This window comes from Pezoporus flaviventris, unplaced genomic scaffold, assembly GCF_033815535.1.
Source record: "Pezoporus flaviventris isolate CSIRO_AGI_PZ_B2104156 unplaced genomic scaffold, CSIRO_AGI_Pfla_v1 ptg000013l, whole genome shotgun sequence".
NCBI classification, from domain to species: Eukaryota; Metazoa; Chordata; class Aves; order Psittaciformes; family Psittacidae; genus Pezoporus; species Pezoporus flaviventris.
In genome coordinates, this window is record NW_026892561.1 from 34085396 (window position 1) to 34111713 (window position 26318).

The 26318-nt window shown below is 40.1% G+C and overlaps 1 protein-coding gene across 11 annotated transcripts in view; it reads left to right on the top strand.

The window, feature by feature from the left end:
* Positions 1–1132: 1132 nt before the first annotated feature.
* The window catches only part of VEPH1 (ventricular zone expressed PH domain containing 1), a 96978-nt gene continuing 71792 nt past the window's right edge, over positions 1133–26318 (top strand). For 4 of the 11 annotated variants that reach the window (XR_009743204.1, XR_009743205.1, XR_009743206.1 and 1 more), the window contains exons 1-5: positions 6158–6498; positions 9021–9091; positions 15709–16000; positions 17761–17976; positions 23108–23282. Coding sequence is in view for 6 of the 11 variants with exons in the window: in XM_061452673.1 (XP_061308657.1) it covers positions 15863–16000; positions 17761–17976; positions 23108–23282 (529 nt within the window). In the remaining 5 variants the exon portion in view is untranslated. Of the gene's footprint in view, positions 1247–6156; positions 6499–6795; positions 6891–9020; positions 9092–15708; positions 16001–17760; positions 17977–23107; positions 23283–25875; positions 26284–26318 lie in introns of those variants that run through there. The other 7 variants (XM_061452668.1, XM_061452671.1, XR_009743207.1 and 4 more) reach the window with 6 other exon arrangements.

Here is a 26318-nt window from a genome sequence, read left to right on the forward strand (position 1 = left end):
GTTCCCTGATGGCCAAATGCCCTATGGAAATAAGCTGAGAAACTCCAGAAATGAGAGCCCAGAGAAGGTTCATCAAGAAGGGGGGGGGGGGGAAGGGCAAGAAAATAGGTGAAAAGAGAGAACCTGAAAGAGGGGTTTTCTCCAGAAGGAGATATTAGAGAGGAGAAAGAATCATAAACTCGCACACAGTAACAAAATGGCAATCTCAAAATAGTTGTCCTCTGTTTCTAACGGAATAGGAAGAAGCCTTTGCCTACTGGATATACTCCTAATTATGAACTGTTGAAAAGCTTTGCTTAGGGAGGCAAGACCAGAACAAACACTGGGTGTGCCTAGACCTGACGGGTCTTGCCTCAACGCAAGGATGTAGGTTAGATAATCCCTTGAGGATTTTCCAGTCCTACGTTTCTATGGTTTTATTCTCATTTGTGTATACAGAGGCTTTCTTCTACAAAGCTAGCAAACAAAACTTTGTCCTGGAAAGGCATTTACAAGCCATTTTAGTGCTCATACTAATTAGTTAACTTGTCCCATGAGGTGCTGCCTCTCTTTTTTTATTATGCCCCCTGGTTTCCTCAGCCCACAAATAACTGCCACTAGTTAGCTCTGGTGCCACTACTGAAATTAGTTTCCGGTTGAAGTGCTATTCCTCTTGTTTGTCTTTCAAAGCATTGTGCTCATCTCTGTGTTAATGATGCTAAGCTTGTCAAGCATCTGGACAGATGATTTAGTCTTTTGTAAATATTGGCTCTTACCGGGGCATCTGTCCATAGCCAAGAGCAGAACCTGCCCACAAGTAAAGGGTGAGCACATGTGGCATGTGTACTGCTTCTCTTGTAAATTAGCATAAATGCCTGTATTAATTTTAAATGTGGGTCTATGGTGTGGATTATCGGGTTTCATTAGTAGCTTCAGAGAGTAGGTTTTTAATATTAATAATTACTGTTTAAGCCTATAGACTTAATTAGGATGAGAAACAGCTGGATGCTCTGCAGAACCAGTCTTGCCTCTGGACCTTGTGTCTCTCAGCAGCAGGCATGCCCTGGTTGCTGATCTCTCAACTTGTGGCAGCTGAGAACAGCATGTCCTCATGGTTACTTATCAATACTGCTTTTCCTTCCTGCTTATAGGACCATTTTAAAGTCTCCTGGCTTTTAACCAAAACCAAGGAGTACGTATTGGAACAGTCCTTTGTAGTCAGGCAGTTTTTCTTCTGCGTGGGAGTAGCTGCCTTTGCTCTCCTAGGGTAAGTTTTCTTGACTTTTGCTCTTGGGGGCAGAATACAAGGGTTATGTGGGCTGCCATCAACAGTTTAGTTAATTTGTTCTGGCTATCCTTAAAAAACTTCTGCTGAAGCCAAATGCAGATTTCAATCCATTCAGGTACAGGAAAGTAGGAAAAAAATACAGAAATCCAAGAAGTGAAAAATACAGCAGAACTGTTAAAGTGCTCCTCCACTTGCGGAGCTTGTAACTCCAGTGGCACAAATCCAGCACTCAATATTTGGCTTGGTAGAGTATATGAAAACTCAGCAATGGAGTTAAGCAGCTCAATTAGCAGAGTTCATAAGCTGTGCAGCTCAGTTAAGAAAGCCCTGGATGTGGGAAGCAAAGTGAATGGAAATAGATGCCTGGAGTAATAAAATATGCAGTTCAATTGGAAAATGATGCAGATAGTTAATGAAAAAGTTACATGATATGCAAAATGTGAGAATGTGGTACATGTATGTGTGTATGCAAAAAAAAAAAAAAAAAAAAGATGGGGTGTGTTTGCAGTTTGTCCATCACAGCAAAGGGAGCTGCAGAGCATCTGAAGTGCTGTCAGATGGACTTGCAGTGACATTTGTTTGTTGCCTATAAATATTTTGGAACTGGCTCCAAAACAGCAGTGGCTATATAAAAACGAGTGTGCAAACTTTTCCTATTTCTGATATACTTTATCAAGGAGATGACATCTAGATGCACAGCAGATGTTGTCTTTTGAGATGCAGATGAGCCTTTTGGAGCAATGCAGCTGATAATGAGCTCTGTGTATTGTTACAGGATAGGGCTGCCAGGCAATAACCACCTACAAACCTGTCTAACAAACAGCTACAGTGCTGAGGCAGGGTCTAGCTCCTCTGAGACAATGGGTCAAATCCTATAGTTTTTAGACTTTGTTCAGAGAAAACCTCTTTTAATTTTAACAGGAGCTTTGACTTTGTCTAGTACACAGGATTTGGCCTTTAGAAATAAACAGCTATTCTGAAAGTGTCAAACAAGTTTGCTGTGCTTTGCTGGTAATGGGAGTATAAGCAATACTTAGTATATGGGGAAAAAAAAAAGAATAAATAGTTTTAGTAATTAATATGGAATTTGATAGAAATATTAGGTTGACATCTAACATTTTTATTTTGGCAGGACATTTTACAATCCTGAATAATCCACTTAGTATATTAAACTATGCAAGTAAACTAAATATTGGGCTGCTGCCAGCCAAATCCTTGGCCCAGAAATGCTTTTTGTTACGTAGTCCATAGAGAAACCAAAGACTACTTCATAAATATCCATATCATTATCCACTTTTTTTGTCTGATGGAGCAATGGGCATAAGATAACTTCAGGAAATACCTACTGGGAGAGCACCGGGAGATTGTAATGACAGCAAGAGTGTCTCCATTATGTTCAGTGGGTTTCTGAGAGGCTCTGTTATTTCTGGAGTGAAATATTTCATCCTTAATGGAATAGAAACAGCAGGATGTGTTATCTGGAGGGAAAAAATCAAATTGGACATCTGTTATTGTGGTAGAGGAAACATAGTATCCGGTTCTATGATTTTTGGATGAAATTCCTAGTATGTACGTAAAAGACGTAGCTGTGAATTAGTGAACTATATAGTTTGTGATGGATAAAGAACTTACTTACACGGGAAACATTTTCATGGTCCTCTAGGTATTTGTATCCTTGCTGATTCCATCAGAATCAGAGGAATGTTGCCAGGTTTTAAAATATGAGTGGATTCGAGGAATATTCATCAGTGTCTTGCTTGGCAAGTTTTTGAGAGGTATGACTGGTGTACATATTGAAGGTGGTGCCCCATCAGTGACGGACCAGGACCTACAACACAGAACAGAATTTCATGACGTGAACTTGTTATTTACTGCAATGCAGACTTTAAAGGTCAAAATATATGGAAGAAATTTTTTACTCTTAGGGTGGTGAGGCACTGGAATGGGTTGCCCAGGAAAGTTGTGAATTCTCCATCCCTGGCGGTGTTCAAGGCCAGGTTGGACAGAGCCTTGGCTGACATAGTTTAGTGTGAGGTGTCCCTGCCCAGGGGGGCTGGAACTAGATGATCTTAAGGTCCTTTCCAACCCTAACTATTCTATAATTCTATGAAAATCAGATCATTATTGGTCAAACATGTAAACCATTTAGAGCTATGACCTGTGATTTCTGTACTAAACTCCTTGCTTTTCTGTAGCTGACTCTTGGTGTACAACAGATTTTTGGCATAGATACAGACTGCAGGGATGTAAACCTGTTTTTTCCATTAGTTTTTTTATTACCATTTAGTAAGTTGGGAGGGAGTTGAATTTTTATGAATACCCTAAATTAAAGAGACTCCAGCCTGACTGTGAAATTAATAGAGCTATCAAAAACCCCACTGTCATTATACAATTGTTAATTATTTACAAGCAAAATTCTGCAAGAACAGTATTGTAGCTGTCAGCATTGCTGTTATTAAAATTAAAATGCTTTGTCTGGGTGGAAGATAACATGACTTATTTAGGCTAAATGCAATGAATATGGAATACTCTGTTTCTCTTCACCCATTAGTCAGACAGAGAACAATAGCATGTCTCTTTCCTAACTAGATGTTTATTTCAAAGTGTAACAAAATAAATATTTTCAGGGCTTTGTTTAGAAAGGACATGTAACTATTACAAGTTAAAATTAAGTTGTTTTTTTTTTTTTAGAATGGGAAAAACTATTTTCATAAAGTAAATTCTCCTTTTCAGATAGTGAAATGTATGTGAAAATCTTTGCCTTATTGTCACAGTATCTTGCTTTGTGTTATTACTACAACATATTGTTTACCATGCACATAACGTGCTTTAGACTTGTGAGTAGCTCAAGTGCTCTTTGCGGTCTCTGATTTCATCTGTCTTTGAAAGCATATCCTCGTCCAGTGGTAATTTCTTGGTTCTCTGCATAGCTGATTACAGTGTTTAGAAACAGCAAGGGGAAAATCGGAGAACTTTTAAGACAACTATGCTGGGTGGCTTAAGTCAGTTTTCCTGCTATATCTTTCACATGCCGTTATACATTAACAAAGACTTCATTGTCTTAGTGACATTAATGGTTTGTAGCAATGAATCCATTGATGATAAAGCAGAAGCAAAAGAATTAAGGCATGACTAGGCCAGGGTTGTAAAGGGGGATGCCAGCATGTTGAACATCTTCAGGGAGTGTACAGATTGGAAAGGATCCAAGTTCTTAGCTTGGAAAGGGCCAAAGTCACTGTCTTTTTCCATGGTAATTCCTTATCTTCTTTTCAAAGCTTGTTTGGGTGTCTCTCGCTGATCCTTTGCTACTTTATATTCCCCAGCCTGCTGTCCCGTACAGATGATTTTGGGAGCAGAGCACATTCACCTCACAGCAAGAGGAACCCCTTTCCTGTCCACCTTGTGACATTAAGAGAGTGATTATCTGAGAAGATAGTCAACAGTGCTCCTTTCAGCATAGTTATCAGAAAAGATTTTCAATGTATATCTTTCGAGGACTGTCATTAACCTTAACTGTAATTGTGTTTGAGTGAGTACAAAACCAGCTTGTGGTTCTACTTTTCCTTCCACATGAAACATTAAAAGGTTGTCAGACACTGGGGGGGAAATGTTACTTTGGTTGCTGTTAGAAGTCAAAAGTAGGCTCGCAAGGAGTGAAAGAATCAACCTCTTAATTCCTACTGTATAATGAGTACAATGTCTTCAGTAGTTATCAGATGCAGAAATAAAATCCAAGACTCATTTATACTCTTCTAGTTAGACCATGCTGCCTTTTTTTTTCTTTTTAAATCTCTTGCTTAGAAAATTATTTTCAGAGTGAGAATATTCTCCTGTCAGCTTGCAAGGTTTTTACAGTCTTGTAGAGGTAGGAGAGAAGCAAGCTGTGTTCCTGATATACCTACTAGGTTAAAAGGAAGATGTAGAGAACACACAGTTGCATTTTATATAAAAAACAATGACTTTCTTAACATCGTTGAAAGTATGTGTTCACCAAGCATTAATCTTGTAGTTGGTTGTGGAGGCCACTGTAGAATGAACAGAAGCTAAAAAGCTGTTTGGAGGATTCGCCACTCAAATTGAGGACTCATATGACTGAATGCATATTCTGTGGAGCAGATTTTTTTTTTTTTTAAACTGTATGATTTTATAAATCCTTTCCATATTGCAGAAAGATAAAAGCCCTAACAAGAATGGTACAAACATACCTCCTCATTATCTCTGGGCAAACAGTCTTTCTTTTCTTCCAGCAGCTGGCAAAGAGAGCTTGACCTTACACTTTGCTGCTCTGAGAGTTGGTTTGTTTGATATTACTTTGGCCATTACTAGAAAAATGTCAGTGCTGGGACACTCCTGGTGTGGGTTTGCTCCTATGCTCTCCCAGGAGAGGAGGACTTAGCCAGTATCAGTTCCATCAAGATCCTCTGGGTCTGTGTGTAGGATAAGCTTTAGTAATGGTTGATTCATTGCAAGCCTGGAATTTGTTTATCAAAGAGAAGTTTAGGGGGAAAGTGTAGTATGCTTAAAGTGGAAGGAAAGCATGCAGGATGCCACTGGAATGATTTAGAAATCACTTCTCTGCTATGGCTGCCAAACTTTAGAGGTGTTAGATTGGTCCTGGGCACTCATTCCACCCAGGCAGTCACACTTCTGAAAGGCTGTCTGGTGTTCTATGCTTTGTTGAGATTCAATGAGTGTCAACTGAAAGGATGCATCCCCTCCAGTTATTCTTTTGGCTAATCTTCCTCCAAAGACACTGAAAGGGTCCAGCCTTCTCACCAGCCTCTGAGAAGAGGCCCCATAAGTAATATTAACTTCTGCAATTTCCTTGTTACTCTTAAGCAAGTTATTAATTAACTGAATGTAACCACTGGCTGTTGATAAATCCTTTTAACTAATTCAAATTCCATATCAAGCTTGGAGTGTTTTCACTCAAGCTGCTGCTGAGGTTAAGCTTTGTGAAGAATTAATTCCGATCTGGTTTTGAGTGCCGAAGTTGGGGAAAATGGAGGGAAGATACTTGTTTGCTTGATTCCACATGACAACCCCAGGGTAACTGAATAGACTGTACGGTTGGTTTGACAAGGCTGTGCACCGAGCCAGCACCCTCGCATACCAGAGGCAGGGGGATGAAAAGGGGACTGACAACTGTAATGGATTTTATCAGAATTTCTCTAAAGTGCGACAATTTGACTTCAATTATTGATGTTTTTCAGACGTTTCTCTTCTGAGAGGTATGAATAACTAACTTAAATATGCATTCATGTAACATTATCAATAATGAATAAATTGCTGTATGGAAAGAAGTCGAGTAGTGGATATTAATATTAAATAATGGAAGAGGTTTTTGAGAGTGGAGGAAATGTAGTCTTTAATGGTGTGACTGTTACTGTTTTTTTTATGAAAGCAGGAGCTGTGGTTATTATAGTGATGTTTGTGAAAAACATTGTAAGTTAGCTTGAAATGCCACAGAATTAAAAAGCAGTCCCTGTATATGGTGGTGTGTGACAGCACATATGATAATTCTGCAGTGCTCTGGTCTCATCCTGGGGCTCAGTGTGTTACCCTTTCCTCTCCATGCTCAGGAGGTACTTTGTGCCCAGTGCCGTAGAATTATTGCCTTATGGTAAGGGAACTTTGAAAATGTGGCTGGGCAAGCTGTTGGCCCCATTAAAATTTGTGCTGAAGAGAAGCTGGAGTGGATTGCCAGGTACCTGGGAAGAACCTTGGGACATTCAGTGATTGTTCAGTGCCTGCTGTTCCAGGAGACTTTGAAGGACGGTGACTTTGCATTTTCTAGTCCAATCTTCACTTCCAGAATAACATTCTTAGAGACTCTATCTGGTAGTGCCTCATGCTCTGTTCCATTTAGTCTTTCACTCTCTTTAGACAGAAATGCATATTTATACATTTTGTAAAATTTTATAACAAGTTCTTTCTCTGTACATCATAAGTCTTGAAAATTTGTCACAAATATGAAAGCTCATTAAGTAGCACTTGAAAATGTCCAGCTTTTGACAGCATCCCTGTAACAATGAGTGTATTGGTATTTGTTACATGAAGCAATTTTTTCCATATTAGCCGTTATTTTAGCATAATATTTTAATGAAGATATTTAGAAATGTTTTACCGATGTTAAAAAATGTTAAGTCTTATGAAGTGCTGTATATAGCATTGGTGTGTTCTGAAATAGGAGTCAAACATAAGTCTTGTTGATTTCTTATATACTGAAAATCATAAAAAACTTTCTCTCAAGCATGTAGGTTATCAATGAGATCTGTCTATATATATACAAGTTAAGTTTCAAGCTATTTTCAAAAAATAGCACTCAGCAAGTTTGTAAGTACCTTCTTACCACTCTGCATCAGTTGGGTTCTGTATGGATTATGCAGCCAAAATTGTCTCGGAGATCTGAGAAATCTGGTTCATTTCAAGCAGCATCTGACCTATAAAACCTATAGATTAAGCCAGTTTATCACAGGGGAGAGTATTTGCATGCTGGTTTACACACCTAGAAAGAACACTGAACTTACTTCAAACCAGGGATAGTCATATAGCCCTTCAATTCTGGTAGAAGAGATGGAGTTTAAAAGAGGCCGTGTAATTCCTCTGATTATTTTTCCAGTTGTCTTCAATACAAATACCGCTTCCTTGTGTGTAAGATCTGGATGTTGAGAGCAAGTCACTTCACAGCTCCCAGCACTGCAGCAAGGCATTTCATTAGCAAAAAACTGTTTTAACACTAGCTTAATTAGTAGACTTCATAATTTATTGTTTCATCATCTGGTCCAGCTCAGCATCCGTGGGATTTCTAGACAACATGAAGTGTGGAAACCTGTCATGACAGAAAAAAAACAGAGGCTTGTAGGAAACAATGGTTGTCTTGTGGGAAGAGTTTAAATATATGCAGCTGATCCCATGGGAACTGCTCTAGTCTATTCACCCTGTGTGAAAATTATGCTCTTTCAATATAATCTTTAATCCTTTTCTTTCACTGAAAAATGTGAGAAGTTTATTTATAATTTTTGAAAGAGGGCTCTATTTTAGTGAGTAAATGTTTTTCAATCATAAAAATAAATCAAATCATTAGTGTAACACAGAGGGGAAAGGTTCTCTGAAACATCTTGCAATATTCTGTCTATAAACTGCATATGTGAATGTTCTTGGGAAAGTTTTAGGGTGAAAAAAAAACCAAAACAACAGGAAATGTATCCAGGCTTTCTTTTTCTCTTTTTCATGGATGGGCGCGTGTGGGGAAGGAAGTATCCAGCAGTCTGTGAGATATTACAAACTTCTGTAACTGTTTGAGACATACTTTTTCTAATTTCAGAAAACAGATTTTTCCTATGAGCTGGGGGAGAAGGATTCCAAGAGAAGGGAATCCCATCATACACACAGGGTAAAATTTTGCTTTGGAGATGATTCTAATCTTCCTCCTATTCATGCAAAAGTAAAACAAAACTAAACATGCAGTTGTTGGAAACATTTGTACCCACCCTCAGAGAGAATGGAAATCTAAACCTTGCTTTGTTCAATCTATGCATGTGTGAATAACTTCACAAACTCCCACAGGGTTTACTAGGGCTGCTGTCCTGTTTGTTTTTTTATGGGACCATGTCCTAAATATTAAACCCTGTTTGGAGAAATACTCAGTTGTATTCCTGGAGGTATAATGCAGCATATATTTTATAGTCTGTGCACAGAGTACTGAAAGGCAAAGAGTTACTAATGCTATTTTGCTTTTGCTTTCCTATAGCGTCTTTCATCCAAGGCATCCAAAGCACGTCATGCAGTCCAGAGTATTAAGCATGGCAACATATTTGCGAGGTAAGGAAATTGATTCCCCCACCCCCCCATTTTCCTTTTTATAGATGGAGTAGTCAAAGCACTGGGCTGTGATTTCCCAGGATCACTGTGGTAGAACAAGACCTCTGTCTGTCCATTTAAGGGAAATTCTCAGCTCACCTTCCTCTCCTGTGCAATTTGCTTGACACTTGAGTCTAAGTTACTTTTATGATCTAGCTAAAGGTTTATACCTTTTAGATTTTTTTCTTGAACATTTCAGAAAACAAATGTCATCTTTTGTTTGTCAAAGAGCTTTGGTGGCTGTGGTAGCTTGGTCTTTCAGTACAGGACAAGAAGCCCCAGCTGGAAGTGCTCCAGATGGGAGCTGTGCTAAAGAGTTTGAGGAGAACCATGCATGGTGCCCGTAGCAAACTAAATGTATAGTGGAGAATGGAGTTTGGGAAGTGCTGAACTGATCTTGGGTTCATTAGGGAGCTCTGGCTGTGTGCTGTGTTCAGAGTATCATCTGTCCTCAGTGTGGCTCCAGCAAGGGAGAGTGGTTTATGCTGGCAGCCTGTTGTCTATTGTATTCAACTGCAAATATTTAGTGGCTTCAAGAGCCTGCAGGGACTATCCCCAATGACGGTAGGTTATGGATATTGCTGCAGGGGTGAGCTAGCTCAGGACTGACTGATCAGAGAACTGGAGCACCTTTTCTATGAAGGCAGGCTAAGAGACCTGAGGTTTTTCAGCCTGGAGAAAAAAAGGCTGGGGTGAGATCTTAGAGCCCCTTTCCAGTACCTGAAGGGGCCTACAAGAAAGCTGGAGAGAAACCTTTTACAAGAGCATGTAGTGGTAGGACAAGGGGGAATGTCTTTAAGCTGGCAGAGGGAAGATTTATATTATATATTAGGAAGAAATTCTTTGCTATGAAAATGATGTGATATTGGAACAAGTTGCCCAGAGAAGTTCTGGCCGCCCCATCCCTGACAGTGTTCAAGGCCAGGTTGGACGGGGCTTTGAGCAACCTGGTCTAGTGGAAGGTGCCTCTGCCCATGGCAGGAGTTTGGAACTAGATGATCTTTAAGGTCCTTTCCAACCTGACCCAATGTGTGATTCTATGACTTAGTACTGTGCTTGCTTAATCTCCTTCTGAAATGCAGTATTACATCAGTTCACACACAAGATTGGTCAGCAGTGTAGTAAGGTTTTAATTGCCTCTTGCTTTGCAGACTAGGTGATACTATAAGGTTCACTTAACATGAACTCCAGGTTCCTTCTATTTCCTAAAATTCCTTAAATATAATGAGGGTTTTATCGATTTATGTTGCTTAGCATGGAGCTATGTTAACAGTATTATTGCACAGTTCTACAAGGGTTTCTTTTGTTTTCAGTGGGACTGCAGCATCTGCTAAAATCAAGCAACTATATTTACATTTCAAGTCTTTTCAAAGTTAAGGAAATTATTCTGATTTCCTGTAGCATTTCCTTCAATGTATATTTATTATTTTTTTTTATCCTCTCCCCTTCTTTTTTGATTTAAAGATATTTTTTTGTTTGTTTTCCTTCTAAAGTCATTCTGAAGAATCTGTTTCTGTTAAACTGTAAGTCTCAGTCTTTTAGCTCAAAGTTCAATTGGCTTTTGGATGTCCTTAGGTCCAACTGCCCTTTTACATGGAATTTTTATTGTTAATCTCCTATTATCGGGGGAATTATTTTCAAGCAGACCAATTCAGTTGCTTCAAGCTCTGAAACCTGTCAGGCTAGCTTTTATTCTGATTGCTTTGTGATAAGGACCTTTGGTAAGAATGCTGTGCCTCCAGCAAGCTGGGAGACTCACCTTGGAGGGGAACAGATTCAAGGTCCAGTATGGCTCTTTTGGCTTGTCATGAAAAGGGAAACTAGATGTGAAAAATCAGTTTGAAAACTTTGAATTAGATGTGGCACTTCAATGCAAACAAGTGGAAATGGCCTGTGTTGGAAGCTTTTTTTTATCCCTTTGCCTCTTTTCCATTGTGTACATGTGACACAAATGTAACTCACCTGTATCAGACACTGATAACAATAATCTGTGTCGTATCTGAATGAGAACATATTGGTAGGTGTTTTGCAGTTAAGATGATGAGACATCTCAGGAACCATACACTGAAGTGATTTTGTCATCCAACCTGGCCCTCTAAAAAGAAAGTTAAAATACGGTATTTTTAGAAGACACGTGTGTTATGTTTTTCCTTTTCCTCAGTGCCAGGTACCTATTAAAAGGAAACAGTACAATCTTATAGTGAGAAAGGAGAAGCTTAGAGGACAATTTTCTTCTTTTAAGACCTATGCAAGAAAAGTATTCTAGGCACTGTTACATAATGTAAGCATTAAGAAGATTTTCTATAATTCAAAGAGCTTATAGTAAGTGAATGTCTTCCTGTATTGTCCTTAGTGTTGTCTAAAAAACTTACATTAAAAGTGTCTGTTCATCAAATGGAGAGCAGGACCTTTCTGAGAAACTCTTGTGCAGAAGCACATCGAGTAGAATATCATTTGCCAACGCCAAGAATGGGCTGCTGTGTTTCAGTGCAGCTGATCCAGGGGAGAGTTCAAATAGATCTTTGTTCCTAGAGCTATGTTAGAAATTATGTGTTCAGATTTTGTTGTGCTACATATAGTAATGTTAAAAGCCAAAGCAAAGTTCTGCCCAATTTGGTATTAATGTAAAATGCTACAGAACAGTAGCATTTATTCATTTGCATAGAAAATCTTTTCTGAGCAAGTTTGCTCACTTTTTCTTTCAAACACTGTGAGTTTAGTGAGGTGGTTTTGAATTTTTTTTACCTTCTTCCCCGGAAGGATAGCTTTCCACTAATAGAGAGAGTTCTGTTTTCTCTATTAAAAACAACTGCCTCAAGTGGAGTAAGCTTTGTCCTAGTAACAGAGCATTTCATTCAGAGATAAGGCCTCTCTGCATTTAGGCTCCTGTAGTCACCTGACAGAGCCATTGGTAACTTTTAGGCTGCTTTAGTCTGCATTCCTGAAATGCCTTACTCCTGGCACTGCAACTAACAGCTTCAGGTTCACTGCTTGCCACCCTATTCCCTGGCTTTCCACTCACTGTGCCCTCGAATGCTGCTGGCGTAGCAGGACAGCAAAGCAAATGATCAGGTTTTGTTTAAAGAGCACAAACTTTGCACCTCAAACCATCACTGAGGATGTCATAAAGGAATCATGAACAGGTAAAAAAAATCAGTTTATGTCGGTGGCTTTTTGAACTTTTATTTTTGAATTGAGGATTGCTGCATATGAGTACAATGGACCTATCTCCTCTGTTCTTATGCCATTCCCTTCAGTCTGGTGACTGGTGATCTATGCCATAGCAATTGTCAGGAGGTTGTAGCCTGTTGTGCTTCCGTGTTTGCAGTCTTATTGGCTCTTTTCTCCTTCTGTCCTGTTGCAAATAATCCAACTAAAAATCCTGTGTAATGATATTAATGGATTTGGGAAAATTAAAAAACCCTTACAATAAGGCTTTGGGCAGATCAAGTGTAAGGTGCTGCCTATGCTATTGAAAAGAGATTGCTTCATTGAATAGTTTCCAGAAGGTTCTCAGTGTTTTGCATTGGTTTTGCCCCTTATTTGAAACTTCAGGTTTGTTTTGGTTTTTGTGGGTTTTGTGTTTTTTTGGTAATTTGGTTTTTGAGGTTTTTTTTTGTGTGTTTTCTGTTTTTGTGTGTTCCCTCACCCCCCTGCCCTGAAAAATAACATAAAATAGGTTAACGGGGATTAAGAATACTCTGTATCTCAATAATTACAAGAGATTGTTTGTGACAACGTAGTATTTTGTTTATGGCCTCAAGAAAAGAACTTAGAGGAGTTGGCTGTGAATCCACATGGGCCATCTGGAAGTAGTGCTTGGTAGATCTCTTCCTGGCCCTAGAATCAGTAAATATTCTATATTAGATTAGTAACTGACGACAAAGGGAAAGTTTTAATCTATGACAGTGTTTTAATACGTGTTCTCATGTCAAGATGCATCTGGGTTTGAAACACATTTGGAGAGCTTCCTGCAGGCCGCTAGTGCTCCGGTGGGCAGGACATCTCTGCCTGCCCCACATGGCACATGCCTTCGGGGTTGCCAGTGGCTGTACACTGTTACAAAAGGTTCATCTAATGCGAGCCTGCATGGAAAATGTGGTGATGTTCTAGGCCTTTGTCACACCCAGCCTCTTCATCACTCTGTCCAGATTACAAATAGCCTATTTTTCATTATATCCCTGTTTCCGTTGTTTTTTACTTCAGTAATATATGTCAAATCTCAGACATTTCTCTTTCCTCTCTATAACACTAGAGTGAAATTTTACTCATTGTAAACATAGACTAAGTCATTTAAGGGATGTGCAGAAAGGCAGACTGATCCTGTTCAAGTAGTTGCTTTTCCAGAGCATAACCTTTGAAGCTAACTCAAACTCCTGGATTAATGAATATCAGAGTGTGCCTATGTTAATGTCATAATTTTGTCAGCTGGATGTCATGTATCTCGTATTCCTGCAAAGACAGCCACTAGTGGCTAAGATGAAACTTTCAGATTGTTGTACATCTGAAGGTAAAGGACATATATCTGCATACATATATGTATGTCCTTTATATTTAGGTATGTTTATTTCAGAAATATATTTTGATTCACTAAACAGCAACTAACAGCAGCCTGCTTCACAGTTTCTCTGAATGATGCTGTGTTTATCTTCCCAAAATTCATTGTAGAGAAAATATTGATGATGTGGATGATGTTGGTGTTGAAGGAATGAGAATAACTTATGCACTAAAAGATGGCCAACACAGGTGCAGTTAAAGCCAATGGGAACTTGAAGTGACCATTGGGCAGAACTTGTTTAGAGTGAGCTTGTTGAGCTATGCAGCAGCTTCTCAGGACACAGGTTACAGCATTCTTATTTGTAACTTCTCCTTTAAGCTTACTCAGGGCCATGGCACTATGAGTATTTGTGTTCACTTCGGGTGACAGAAGCTCAGTGTGCTTATTCTAGCCAGCATGGCTGCTATGAGTGCCAGTGAATGTTCTCTGTGTGGTTCAGCCCTTTCTCAGTAGGGTCTTGAACAACAGGGGTATTCTACTTCCCCGTGTCCCTCACAGGTCTCTCTGAAGTGCTAGCAGCCTCTGGAGTGATCTGCACTTAGAGATGCTCTTTGGGGCTGAGAAATTCTGGCTTACTGGGATTCTTTGTCACTGTGAATAGTTTTGGTGGGAAAGGGTGGAAGAAGAAAGGCAGATAGAGCTGGGGTTGTTCAGCCTAGAAAAGAAAGGGCTCCAGGGAGACCTTAGAGCAACTTTCCAGTACCTAAAGAGGCCTACAAGAAAGCTGAGGAGAAGCCTTTTTCAAGAGCATGTAGTGGTAGGACAAGGGGAAATGGCTTTAAACTGACAGAGGGGAAATTTACATTAGATATTAGGAAGAAATTCTTTGCTATGAAAGTGATGAGACACTGGCACAGGTTGCCCAGAGAAGCTGTGGATACCCCATCCCTGGCAGTGTTCAAGGCTAGGTTGGACAGGGCTTTGAGCAATCTGGTCTAGTGGAAGGTGTCCCTGCCCATGGCAGGGGGGGTGGAACTAGATGATTTTTAGGGTCCTTTCCAACCCGAACCATTCTATTATTTTATGAAGTGCAGTACAGTGAGGAGCTGAGGGAGGAGGGGTGGCCCTTATAATTTTTCCTACTTGTAGGGCCATCGTGGAGACCCTTGGAAGACTCAAGGACAGACACTTTCTGTCTGCATGAATTTTACTTGCCTAGGCAAAGTTTAGGGGTGGTGTTCAAGCCCTGTGGGATTTTCTGATCTTGAAGGACCTTATGCTGTCGGCCTCTTTCTCATGTGCACTGTGAATGGCCATGAAGACTCTTCCCTCAAAGGTGTATGAGTAGAGGGAACCCATCAAAGTGAGGCAAGTCCTAGCAGGTTTGGAATAACAAATAACACTTCTGAGATATGGAAAACCCAAACTTCTCATACAATTAAGGCAAACATCTCCTCTGCAGATGCTTTAAACACCAGAGTTTTCGGGTACAAATGAAGACTGTCCTCTCACAAGTGTGTGCGTGGTGCTGAGCCTGGCTCCACTTGGCCTGGCTTTTGGTAAATTCCCCAGCCAAAAAATGCATGGTTTCAGCTCAGCCAACTGTTTGTTTTACATGAGTTGAAAAGACCGCAGGCATCATTTTGGCAACAAAACTGATTTTTTCTAACAAAAATCGGTATCTTCTCAATCTTGCTAATGTATTTCCAGAGTCAAGACCCAGCAACCCAGAAAACAGAGGAAGCAGCTTCATCTGCCCCCTCTAGCTCTGCTACTGGAGCTAGAAACCACAGAAAGGCAGTTCAGTTCGTCTAGTCACTATCCTGCTCAGGTAATATGCATTGAAATAAAAAATACTTGGCTTTATTTACTAAAAGTTATGTATTGTTTAGCTCATTTTAAGCTATATAGTGTTTGAGGGCAAAAGGTCCTTCAACATGTAGTTTGTGATACGTGCTTAAGGATGTCCCTGGATCAGGTCATCCTGTATGCTGTGTACAGACACTATTTAAAAGGCTTTGCTAATCTGAAATATTTGTTAATTCTGCCCCTCACACCCTTTTTTCATTTTCCCTTTTAGACTGGGGCCAAGGAAGTCTTGAAATATGCTCTAATTTTATTCTTCATATTAGATTGATTGCTAGTCCACAGGATTGTTTCCATTCTGCCCTCATATGAATCATTCATGCACATGGTGCATGCAGAGATCTAGCTGAGTGACAGTGAATGCAGCCATGCATCATCTATTTGGGCTGGTTTTGGCACAAAAAGACCTTTCACGTGCAGGGGATCTTTTCTCATTAGAAGATGCTGAAATTGAAGGAAGCCTCTCAGAAGCTCTTGAACAAATAAGAATAATTAGTTCATCTGCGGTAAGTGAAACACTCTTAATCATATTTCATGAGAATAGATGTATAAATAAAATACTAAGAGGACATGCACAATCTAAGTTTCTAGAAAAACCTAAAGAATGCCAAGCAAAGTGTAATATTTAAAAATGTGATAACCAAATCTAGTTCCCAACAGCTGGATTTCCTTGGAAGATATTTCAAGTTCATCTTTATCATAATTTTTATTCAGTAGTTATTTAAGGCATATTGAAGAGGTTACAGGTCCACTGTATGTACACTGTGTATTCTGTTTGCAGCAGAAAGTGTTCTGAATGATGTTACAAAGACTGACTCATCCATCAGGACAATCACTGTACACTGGCTCTTCTCTAGTCATTTCTTTGACAACAGTTACATCAGCAGACTTCAGAACATTAATCAAGTTGTTTTGGCCATTTCCTCTGCTGTGTGTGATGTACTTCAACTCACCTAACTGCAGGTTATCAGGAACTTGACACAAATTCCCCCTAATATACTTTTTGAGAGAAAATGCAGGAATTCACTACAAAATGTTTTTGCAAACGCACCGGTCTGCCCTGAGCAGCTGAAGCATCCCTCAAAGCCATCCCTTTACCTCGAGGTGCCCACCAGAGGGCTCCAGAGATCGGGGAGCCGCTCCAGCGCTGCCCCATCCCTGCAGCTTGGCTTTGACGCGTGTTTCTCCCCAAATGGAATAATTCCGCAGCAGTGTGGACAGGACTGCTCTGCTCTCCATGTCCACACACAGCCAGAGACCAGGATTCTCGCCAGGGGTTCACTCTTTTGCCATCCTAGCCAGTGGCTGTTAACTTGTTCACATCTTTATCAATAGGTAACTTTATACAAAAGAAAAAGTGTGTTTTTCTTTTTTAGTAAGTGCATGGATTTTTCATGCATGCCATGCAGAGTTTGTAGACAGCTGTCTGTGAATAAATACAGAGAATTGCTTTGAGACAGACCCAAACATCATGGCTTATGTCTGCAATACGCTGTACCACAGTGCAGTGCAAAACCCCAGGCCTAGCTCTGGAGCTGTGCTTGTAAAAGCTAGCGCTGAACTTGGTTGCAGCCCTTTAAAAATGTACATACTTCATCTGGCAAAGCCAATGAGCTTCAATACTTCAGCCTGTCTTTCATCTTTGCTGCTTTTTAGGGTGGAACAGCCTAAGTTAGCCTGAGGGACAGTGATGGCATATTCTGAGTCTTCCAGTTATGGCACAGTGCTGATATTTCATGCCCACATGGCATCTGTGTCAATAATTACAAGGGATTACAGGATTTTGTGATAAAGCCTATTTAATTAACTTTTATTCGTGTTACACTGGTACTAATTGGAACTAAGTCTGTTCATATCAGGGACCCAACATGATATGAAATATTTGAGACCCTGTATTCGGCTGTATATATTGTGGATATAGCCATTCCAGTTTCAGTTTTAAGATAGTTATGGGACAAGAGGCCTGTGTGAGTGGTTATAAGCTGTGCAGCTGCAGTCTTTGCTCAAGAAGACAATACTTCAAGATAGACTACTAAAACCCATTTGGCAATGCAATACCTCTACAGTAACAATGACTAAGAACTAAACCAGTAAATTGTCTATGGGATGAGTAATTTCTGTGTTTAAGCACACTAACCATTTGTTTTAAAGGTGGAAGTGAGAAAAAGACAGTGGACAGTTAGAAAAACTTTGTATTCAAGTTAATTTTTTTGGGTCCTTGGAAAGGGTGGGCATTCATTGCCAAATCTCTTTTCACTTGGAACAGGACTACCAGAACAATGACAATGACCAGGCTGTGGTGGAAATCTGCATCACTCGCATCACCACTGCCATAAGGGAGACAGCATCCATAGAAAAGCATGGGAAAGCCCTTGTGGCTCTCTGGGAGTCATGTCTAGAGCACAACTTGAAGCCTTCTGGGAAAGATGAGGATGCACCACATGCAAAAATTGCATCCGATATCATGAGCTGTATCTTGCAGGTAAGAATTAGCTGGAAGTGTAATGAATTTGTTGGCTATTCGATTTTATCTTTTAAAATGTGGTTGTACTTCGTGGTTTCTGAGAGAGCATGGGAATGGTTGCATTTGTTTAGAACCAAGAATATGACCCCAAATATTAATGTATATTATTACAATGTATATGGCATCTGTTGCAGTGAATAAAAACTTTTGACATATTCCTTATCTTCAGAAATGTCTTGAAGGTTTAGTGCCAGATTTTGTTAATTCTCTGTTAATTCTAAGTATTTGCAGTTCATGTAAATATTAATATTCTATAATTTTCTGTGGTTACAGAAAGATTAATTTGAAACCACTTAATATCAGGGAAGAGGTTATTCTTTCGAATCATTCTGGAAAGCAGCAAAACGCTGACGATATTTTAATGACATGAAATTTAGGTCAGTAGATTATCTGTCAATAAGGAGGATCTCTCAACATTTTGATTGTAAAAGCTGAGTCCAGATACAACACAGAAAACTGATTTCTGAACTAAAATCCAATTTCTACTACTCTAAGCAGAGGACTAGAAAGAAGTTATGCTCTGGCCAAGAGTGTTGGAGTACTTTCTTACAATATTTTACGAATGTTGGAGGCAACAAGATGATCAAAAAGGTGTTTTGGTCCTTGAATGCAAGATCTTTTGGAGATAGGAATGGGCTATTCCAAGGTGTTCTAAGAAGTAAGTTGAGGGTGAAGAGACATTTGAAAGGGGAGTGTGTGGAAGCCTGATATTAAATCAGGGTGAGTTTGACGAGGGTTTTTGCTTTTGTTTGTGGCTTGGTTTGGTTTTTTTTGTTGTTTTTTTTTTTAGCTGGGACTGCAGGCAACATCTTTCTCTGTTGAGTGAGGAATGTAACACACTGGAGAAACCCACAGAGAAACCTATGTGTACAGTTAGCTAACTGGAAGTGAAAATCAGGGCTGTTTCTAAAGTTTCAGCTGTGGGTACAATTCATGGGGATGAGTTCCATGGCAGATGGAGAAACAGTATGATGCTTGCTTAGCTCCTTGTAGGACATAATTGTTCCATAAACTTGAGATTACTCATCTACTTTGGCTGAAAGTGTTTGAAGTCCAAAAGAAACAAGGAGTTTCAGAAAAAATAACATCAATGCTGAATTAGCTTCAATGAATTTTAGTTTTGTGTGGTCAGTTCTGTTTAATCCCAGTGCATCACTCTGAAGAGGCACAAAAAAGTGTTATTACAGTATATTAAAAGATGGAAAAAACCTGCTTTTCTGAAGCCTAGGTTTCTGTTCATTTTAATCTGGGAAGCGCAGAGATTCATTCTAGCCAGACATTTGGTCAAGAGTGTGGATGAGGCTTAGCAAGATTTCTTCTGTACCACACTGGCATCCCTGAGCCACAAACCATAAGCTGCACCCCAGCACAGGGCGCAGAACCACATCCTGTGAAGGTCATCTGCATACCAGGGCTTGCCCAGTGAGCGACTGGTTTGGCAGGGACCACGCTTTCCAATAGGCAGCGTGTTTCTGGAGGCATTTGTTGTGTTCCCTTCTGTCTTGCGTCCCTGGAGGTGAGACAGTAACTGGCTTTGGATATCAGTAGCTACGCAGCTTAAACTTTCCAGATGAGACACTGTACATCTGCAGAGATGTACACACTGCACAACTGCACAGATGTACACACTGCACAAATGTTGTCTTTGCAGTACTTTAGCATTCTTATGAAATATGTTTTCTAAAGTATGCCATGGCTTGTCTAATTTTGCTGGTGGCAACTGTGGGCCTAGATCAAGACAGCTTGATTTTGAGGGATTGCATTCTGTTGCAGATTACTTCGAGAAAGGGGTTCATTGAAGTGAAATGAGCAACTTCTAAAAGTACGTTTACTGCTCCCTGAAACAGAGCTATTATCAGTGAGCTCCTTTGCATTAAAAAAAAAAAAGGCATAAAATGAGTTTTCATATAATACGTGAGGGGTAGTTGAAGTAGTAATGAACACCTGACAGCTGGGTTGAATCTCACAGCATGTTTCTGTTGATATTACCAGCAGGGAGGTCCCCTAGGTTTACAAACATCACTATATCATATTATTGAAATCTGTTTTTCATTGTCACCTTCCCATTTTCATAAGTATGCATTCATGCCCTGATATTTATAATAGAACAAATGAAACCTTTTTCCTTCCATCTGAATTCAAGCATGTTCTTAACTAAGCATTTTATCTTTATTGTAGGGAAAAGAACTATAATAAATTGTTCTTTGGAATTTTCTTAGATCTTTTAAACCCTAGTCAGAAGCGCAAACCTTATCTTCCTACTTTTTTTTGTGTGGAGTCCTAAAGTATAACTTGAGGGCAGAATTTGGCTTTATTCAATAGTGCCTCTCAGCCAAATATAATGAGGCATTATGTGGGTTTAAGCATGCTGCTGTATAAAGCGCTATTCATTTCAAGGCCTTTTCTCATTAAAAATGTGGCTCTTGATCATATAGCAGTTGCCGTGATGAGCTGTCTTGACACCTATATGTTGTTGCAGCCCCTTGTTCCTCAAGGGCCAGCAGAAAAGGGCTGTCCCAGAGCAGGTGCAGCATTCCATTGCTTGGCAGGTCTCCCTTGCAAGGAAAAACCATCATAGCCACTTAAACTTGGCTCTTTTGCATTAGTTGAGTATCATAATGCAGCCTTAATTGGGGTGAGTCCTCTCTGTGAAACTGATGGCAAAGGCAGTTACTGCTGATGGAGGCAGAACTGGCCTAGGAGGCAATGTAGCATTGTATATGGAATGACAGATTTGTTTTTTCTCAGGTCCAAATTTATTTGTTCAGTGCTGCTCCAGAATGAGCACATGTTCGGTCTGTGATGCCTTTCTTTGCACTGTTTGTTTGCTTTCTGAAACATCTGGGTTCCAGTGGCTGCCTGTAATTTCAGATGCTAATTAAAAATAATCATATTGCAGGATTATTTTCAAAAACAGTAACGTACTCCAGTTTCAAAGATACGTCCAAATCTGAGTGAAAAGCAGAGAAAAGCACTGATTAAGGAGGCTCCAGAGAGAATATAGGTCCTCAGTTACACATAAGCGTACCCTGCTAGTTTCAAGGGCAGTTATGTATGGGAATTTATGGCTAATAGATGTGTATAATCTGTGCCCACAGTTTCATGTATACAAATAGTTGTAGAAAACCTTTTATGACCTTAATGTCAAACCCCAAGTGTATGTGCAGATACCCCTGAGATTGCTGAAGCTTGGTGCCATTTTGACAACAGAAGTTAGTAGTCCTGAAAAATTTCAGTTTAGCCTGCTGTTCAGAGAAATTGGCTGGAGTTTAAAAATTTTATTACAGGAAAGGAGATGATCATAGAATCATAGAATAGTTAGGGTTGGAAAGGACCTCAAGATCATTTAGTTCCAACCCCCCTGCTGTGGGCAGGGACACCTCACACTAAACCATCTCACCCAAGGCTTCATCCAACCTGGCCTTGAACACCACCAGGGATGGAGCATTCACAGCCTCCCTGGGCAACCCATTCCAGTGCCTCACCACCCTAACAGGAAAGCATTTCCTCCTTATATCCAATCTAAACTTCCTGTTTAAATTTGAACCTGTTACCCCTTGTCCTATCACTACAGTCCTTAATGAAGAGTCCCTCCCCAGCATCCCTCTAGGCCCCCTTCAGATACTGGAAGGCTGCTATGAGGTCTCCACGCAGCCTTCTCTTCTCCAGGCTGAACAGCCCAAACTTTCTCAGCCTATCTTCATACAGGAGGTGCTCCAGTCCCCTGATCATCCTCATGGCCCTCCTCTGGCCTTGTTCCAACACTTCCATGTCCTTTTTATGTTGAGGACACCAGAACTGCACACAATACTCCAGGTGAGGTCTCACGAGAGCAGAGTAGAGGGGCAGGATCACCTCCTTCGACCTGCTGGTCACGCTCCTTTTGATGCAGCCCAGGATACGGTTGGCTTTCTGGGCTGCGAGCACACACTGAAGCTGGCTCATGTTCATTTTCTCATCGACCAGCACCCCCAAATCCTTCTCTGCAGGGCTGCTCTGAATCTCTTCTCTGCCCAACCTGTAGCTGTGCCTGGGATTACTCCGACCCAGGTGTAGGACCTTGCACTTGGCATGGTTAAACTTCATGAGGTTGGCATCAGCCCACCTCACAAGTGTGTCAAGGTCCCTCTGGATGGCATTCCTTTCCTCCAGGGTATCAACCGAACCACCCAGCTCGGTGTCATCAGCAAACTTGCTGAGGGCGCACTCAATCCCACTGTCCATGTCAGCGACAAAGATATTAAACAAGACCGGTCCCAACACCGATCCCTGGGGGACATCACTCAGTCAATGCTAAAGCTGTTACCCTGTGAGCAAGTCTCCAAGTACACTTACCCATGCAATATTCTTTTTCCTTGTTTGACCAGTTTGCCTTTGATTTAGTCCAGTGGTTTTTCGTGAGATCCTGTTCTGGGCAGAGGGGTCCTTTCTTCATGTACTTTCTGTCAGCATAAAGATAGGCTGAAACTCAGAGTAGTAGCACACTTCAGTTTAGATAAGGTAAGCTATGACTTCCATTGAGGAAGATTTACCCATGCTTGAAATTGTTTCCCTGAGCCTTGAGCCTGCACTTGGGTCTGGACATGGGCATGGGGCAGAATGCTGCAACGCAGGAACAAAAGGCAACAATGCCTCTCCTACTGCAGGGGGCAATATTTACCAGTCACCAGCACAAGTGATTGTTCCAAGGTGTTTGCTATGCTTTGGGATGAAAATTACCTACTCTGTGTGGATGATGGATACAGCTTCTGCTGTCTTCTCTGAAAGCACCAAACACAAAATGTCTTGTTAGAAACGCTACAGCAATTAGCACTTAAGTAGTGCACTTTGTATTTTCTCTTCCTCTTGCAGAAGTCAAAAATAGGTGCGTCATTAGCATTTCCTGGTGAATTAGTTTTAAATTCCTTTACTTGCTGTTTTTTTGAACATGCCTTCAGTAGTGTTACCAAAACATAACCTTTCTTGACTTTTTCTTTTCTTGTTTTCCTTGTTGTTTTGATTTTTGTTTTTCTACTCTGTTCAGCACGAAACTTCATTTTAATAATTTTTACAGCTCCTTATTTTTCAGTGCTTTTCAATGTTTTTACAGAATTACAACCGACCTCCAGTAATGGCCTTAGCTGTTCCAGTGGCAGTGAAATTTCTTCAGAGGGGCAATAAGGAATTGTGCAGAAACATGTCAAGTTATCTGTCCTTGGCTGCAATCGCTAAAGCAGATCTGCTGGCTGATCACACAGACACCATTGTCAACAGTGTCCTTCGAGGTATGAACGCACTGAGATTTTTAGTTTTAGTCCTGCAGCATACCCACCATTAGCTTAGTTAGGCATATATACAATTTAACATGCTACATAAAAAAACGTCTATGAGGCATGTATAAGGCAGACATATGGACATATCTGCAAACATCTAAGACAATGTGAAACCAGACTGTATCAAAGGAGACCTTTTGAGAATATGTGAATTTACTGAACCTTCTTGAATATGGAAGTTTCATTATAGATTGGATGACCCATAGGGCAGAAAACACATCTGTACTTCTTAGTATACTATACTAATGGACAGCAAATTATAAGCCATGATGTGAGACACTAGTTGTCAGGCTCTTATCCTTTCTTTTGGTGTCATTGACGATACCCCAAAATATAGATGGGAATGAAATTAATCCCATTCTGTGGCAAAATAGTCAGATGTAAGATATAAAAGGATTGTACTGCTTAATTTTGCCTGCATTATTACCTTTACAAAGAATATTGTTGCTAAGCTCTGTATGCTTTACTTTTGTGGTTTAGAAAGCCAAAAATATTCATACCTCTACAAAGGAAGTCCAGTGTATTTGAAGTAGTAAAGTTCATGGTATTTGTAACAATACAGTACTACTGTGATAGTAAAATCACTTCTTCAAGTACAGGTAGCAGCTCTTTCTTTATTCCAAGAACATTGCTGTGAACATGTTAATCACTCAAATTAAATGTGTGCATTCTGTATTTATTAAAAAAAACACCATAATCAAGCGTATTATGGAGGGACAGCTAAGCTAGAAAGTAATTTTGTCCTTATGACATTATGGTAAGAGTTTTCATGTTTCTGTCTGCTTTGTTTAGGAACAAATGTGTGACAAACATGATAAATATATATGAGCTATGTGATAATACTGATTAGGTAGAGTCCAACAACAGAATATTGCTAACAATTTTCAAAGCCACATGGATAACTCTTAAGACTCGTGATGTTAGTATTTATCTGTTAACATTGTGCGTTACCACTTGTTAACTCAGTGCTATTAATAGGGTAAAAGGTTTTTTGATATAGTCATAGGTTTGGGAAAGTAATACCTACCCACAACTGAAGGTTTTATCATGACTGTGCCTGCTCAGTTTTGTGTATTAATGTTATTCTACCAGCAGATGTTGCTGTGGACATCAGGTTTGGAAATTCCTGACTGGAAGAGGGCACTATGAATAGTCAAATTGCTTTGTTTTGCATAGTGGTTTAATTGCACTGTACATTAATTTATACTTCAGGCATGAAAATTTGATTTGCAGCAGGCTAAGAGTTGCGCTTAAAGACTGAGTGTTTGCTGAAGGGAGAAGGATAGCAAGAGGATAAAGCTGCTAAAGCTGAATTTAGAAAGCAGCGTGGAGACAAAGAGTCCTGTTCTGGTGCTGCACACACATGGCTCAGCCTAATGGCACCAGTGAGACTGATAGTAGACTTTGGCCTGCTGCCTGGGAGTGTTTGAGAGCTAACTGGATTTTTTTGATTACTTGGGGCAACTGTCTGGCTGAATAATTAGTTTCTTATCTTATTAGCTAAAAAAGAGCTCTTTAGAAAGAGTGTTTACCTACTCTGTTGCAGTTAGTGTGAACTCAGCTTCTAAACATGCAAGCGTCTATGGCATGCTCTCGATGCTGACAGGCCCTGTGCTGACACCTTCCATCAGCATAAGGGATCGGGCAGATTTAGTCCCAATTCCAGTGGATAGCAGCAAACCTACCCTGCAGTTGTTGCTGTAATCTGAGACTTCCACTGCTGCTCAACCTTCCAGAGGAGTTTAGGCAAGGAATGTGCATGTTGCATTCGGAGAGGCTTGTTAGAGAGCAAAACTGGGCTCAGTAGCATATCCCAGGCATGCACGTCTTGTGCTTGCTCCTTCATTTCTATGTTTGCAGTGAAAGAGCAGGGTTGCAGTGGCTTTTTCATGTTTGGAGCCCAAACTCCCTCAAAATACTATTTTACAGGGTTTCCCAAACAGGCAAAGTAACTGTTGATGAATTAAAATATAGTTAGTCTGGGAAAAAAAGAGAGAAGCATGCCAGTGGAGATGACTTGTAGTGCTGGGCAGGAGGGGGTAGACTGTGTGAAAGCTTTGCTAGTCTACAATAGTGATAAAGGAATAGCAAAACAGTTGGGATGAAGAGAGTTTTCCAGCTGAGCCAGTGAGAATGAGAGGACTGGCTTTGCATTTGGTCATTTGCCAAAGCAGAACAGAGACAGGAAAAGGTTACTTCCAAGAAAGAGCATTTCAGGTATGAAGTACAGTAAGAAAAGTAACCAAGAAGGACTTCTGGTAATCTTTTTGAGGATTTTGCTTTTTCTGCTTTGTTTCATGGACATTTGTTTTCATTTACTGGAGGGCGCTGTATGGAAAGAGGATTTGGGAGTGTCTTTGCACTTACACAAGTGTTGGGACATCAAGTGTCTTTTGTAGCTCTGGAGATCTGTTTTCTGACTGAAATGAGATGAACAAAGGTAATCTTTCATTGTTCTGTAGTTAAGGTTGCCTACAGCTACAACTTAGTAAGGGATTTTTTGTCATACTAAGCATTTATAATTTAGACACATTTTTTATTACAGGGTAATAGGAGAAATTCCATCAATTGGAGCAGTTATCTTAAAAAAACAGCATTGCCAAAACTTTGGAGCAGGTCATACAACTTTAGGTATGAAGGACAGCCCCTTTGAATGGCTTAGTAAAGTGGAAATTACCTTCTCATAGCTTTTTCTTACTACTTTTGTATAGTAGCAGAAGGATCTGGTAGCTGCATCGTATTTGGGAATAAGCGTAGCAGCAACATGTCAAGAAACTTTTCAAAGCGCATTCTTAGGACATCTGTAGAGAATGAGAAAGAGAAACGTGAATACAGCAGAAAGGTATGCTGCTTCCAGTGGGAGTGAGAATTGCTTTGAATAAGACATTCTCAACAATAAATTGTTCAGAGGCTTCAACAGGTAGTGAATAATTCTTCTTGTCATAAATGATAACATATCCAGTGAACAACTGTTCATCATTTCTACTT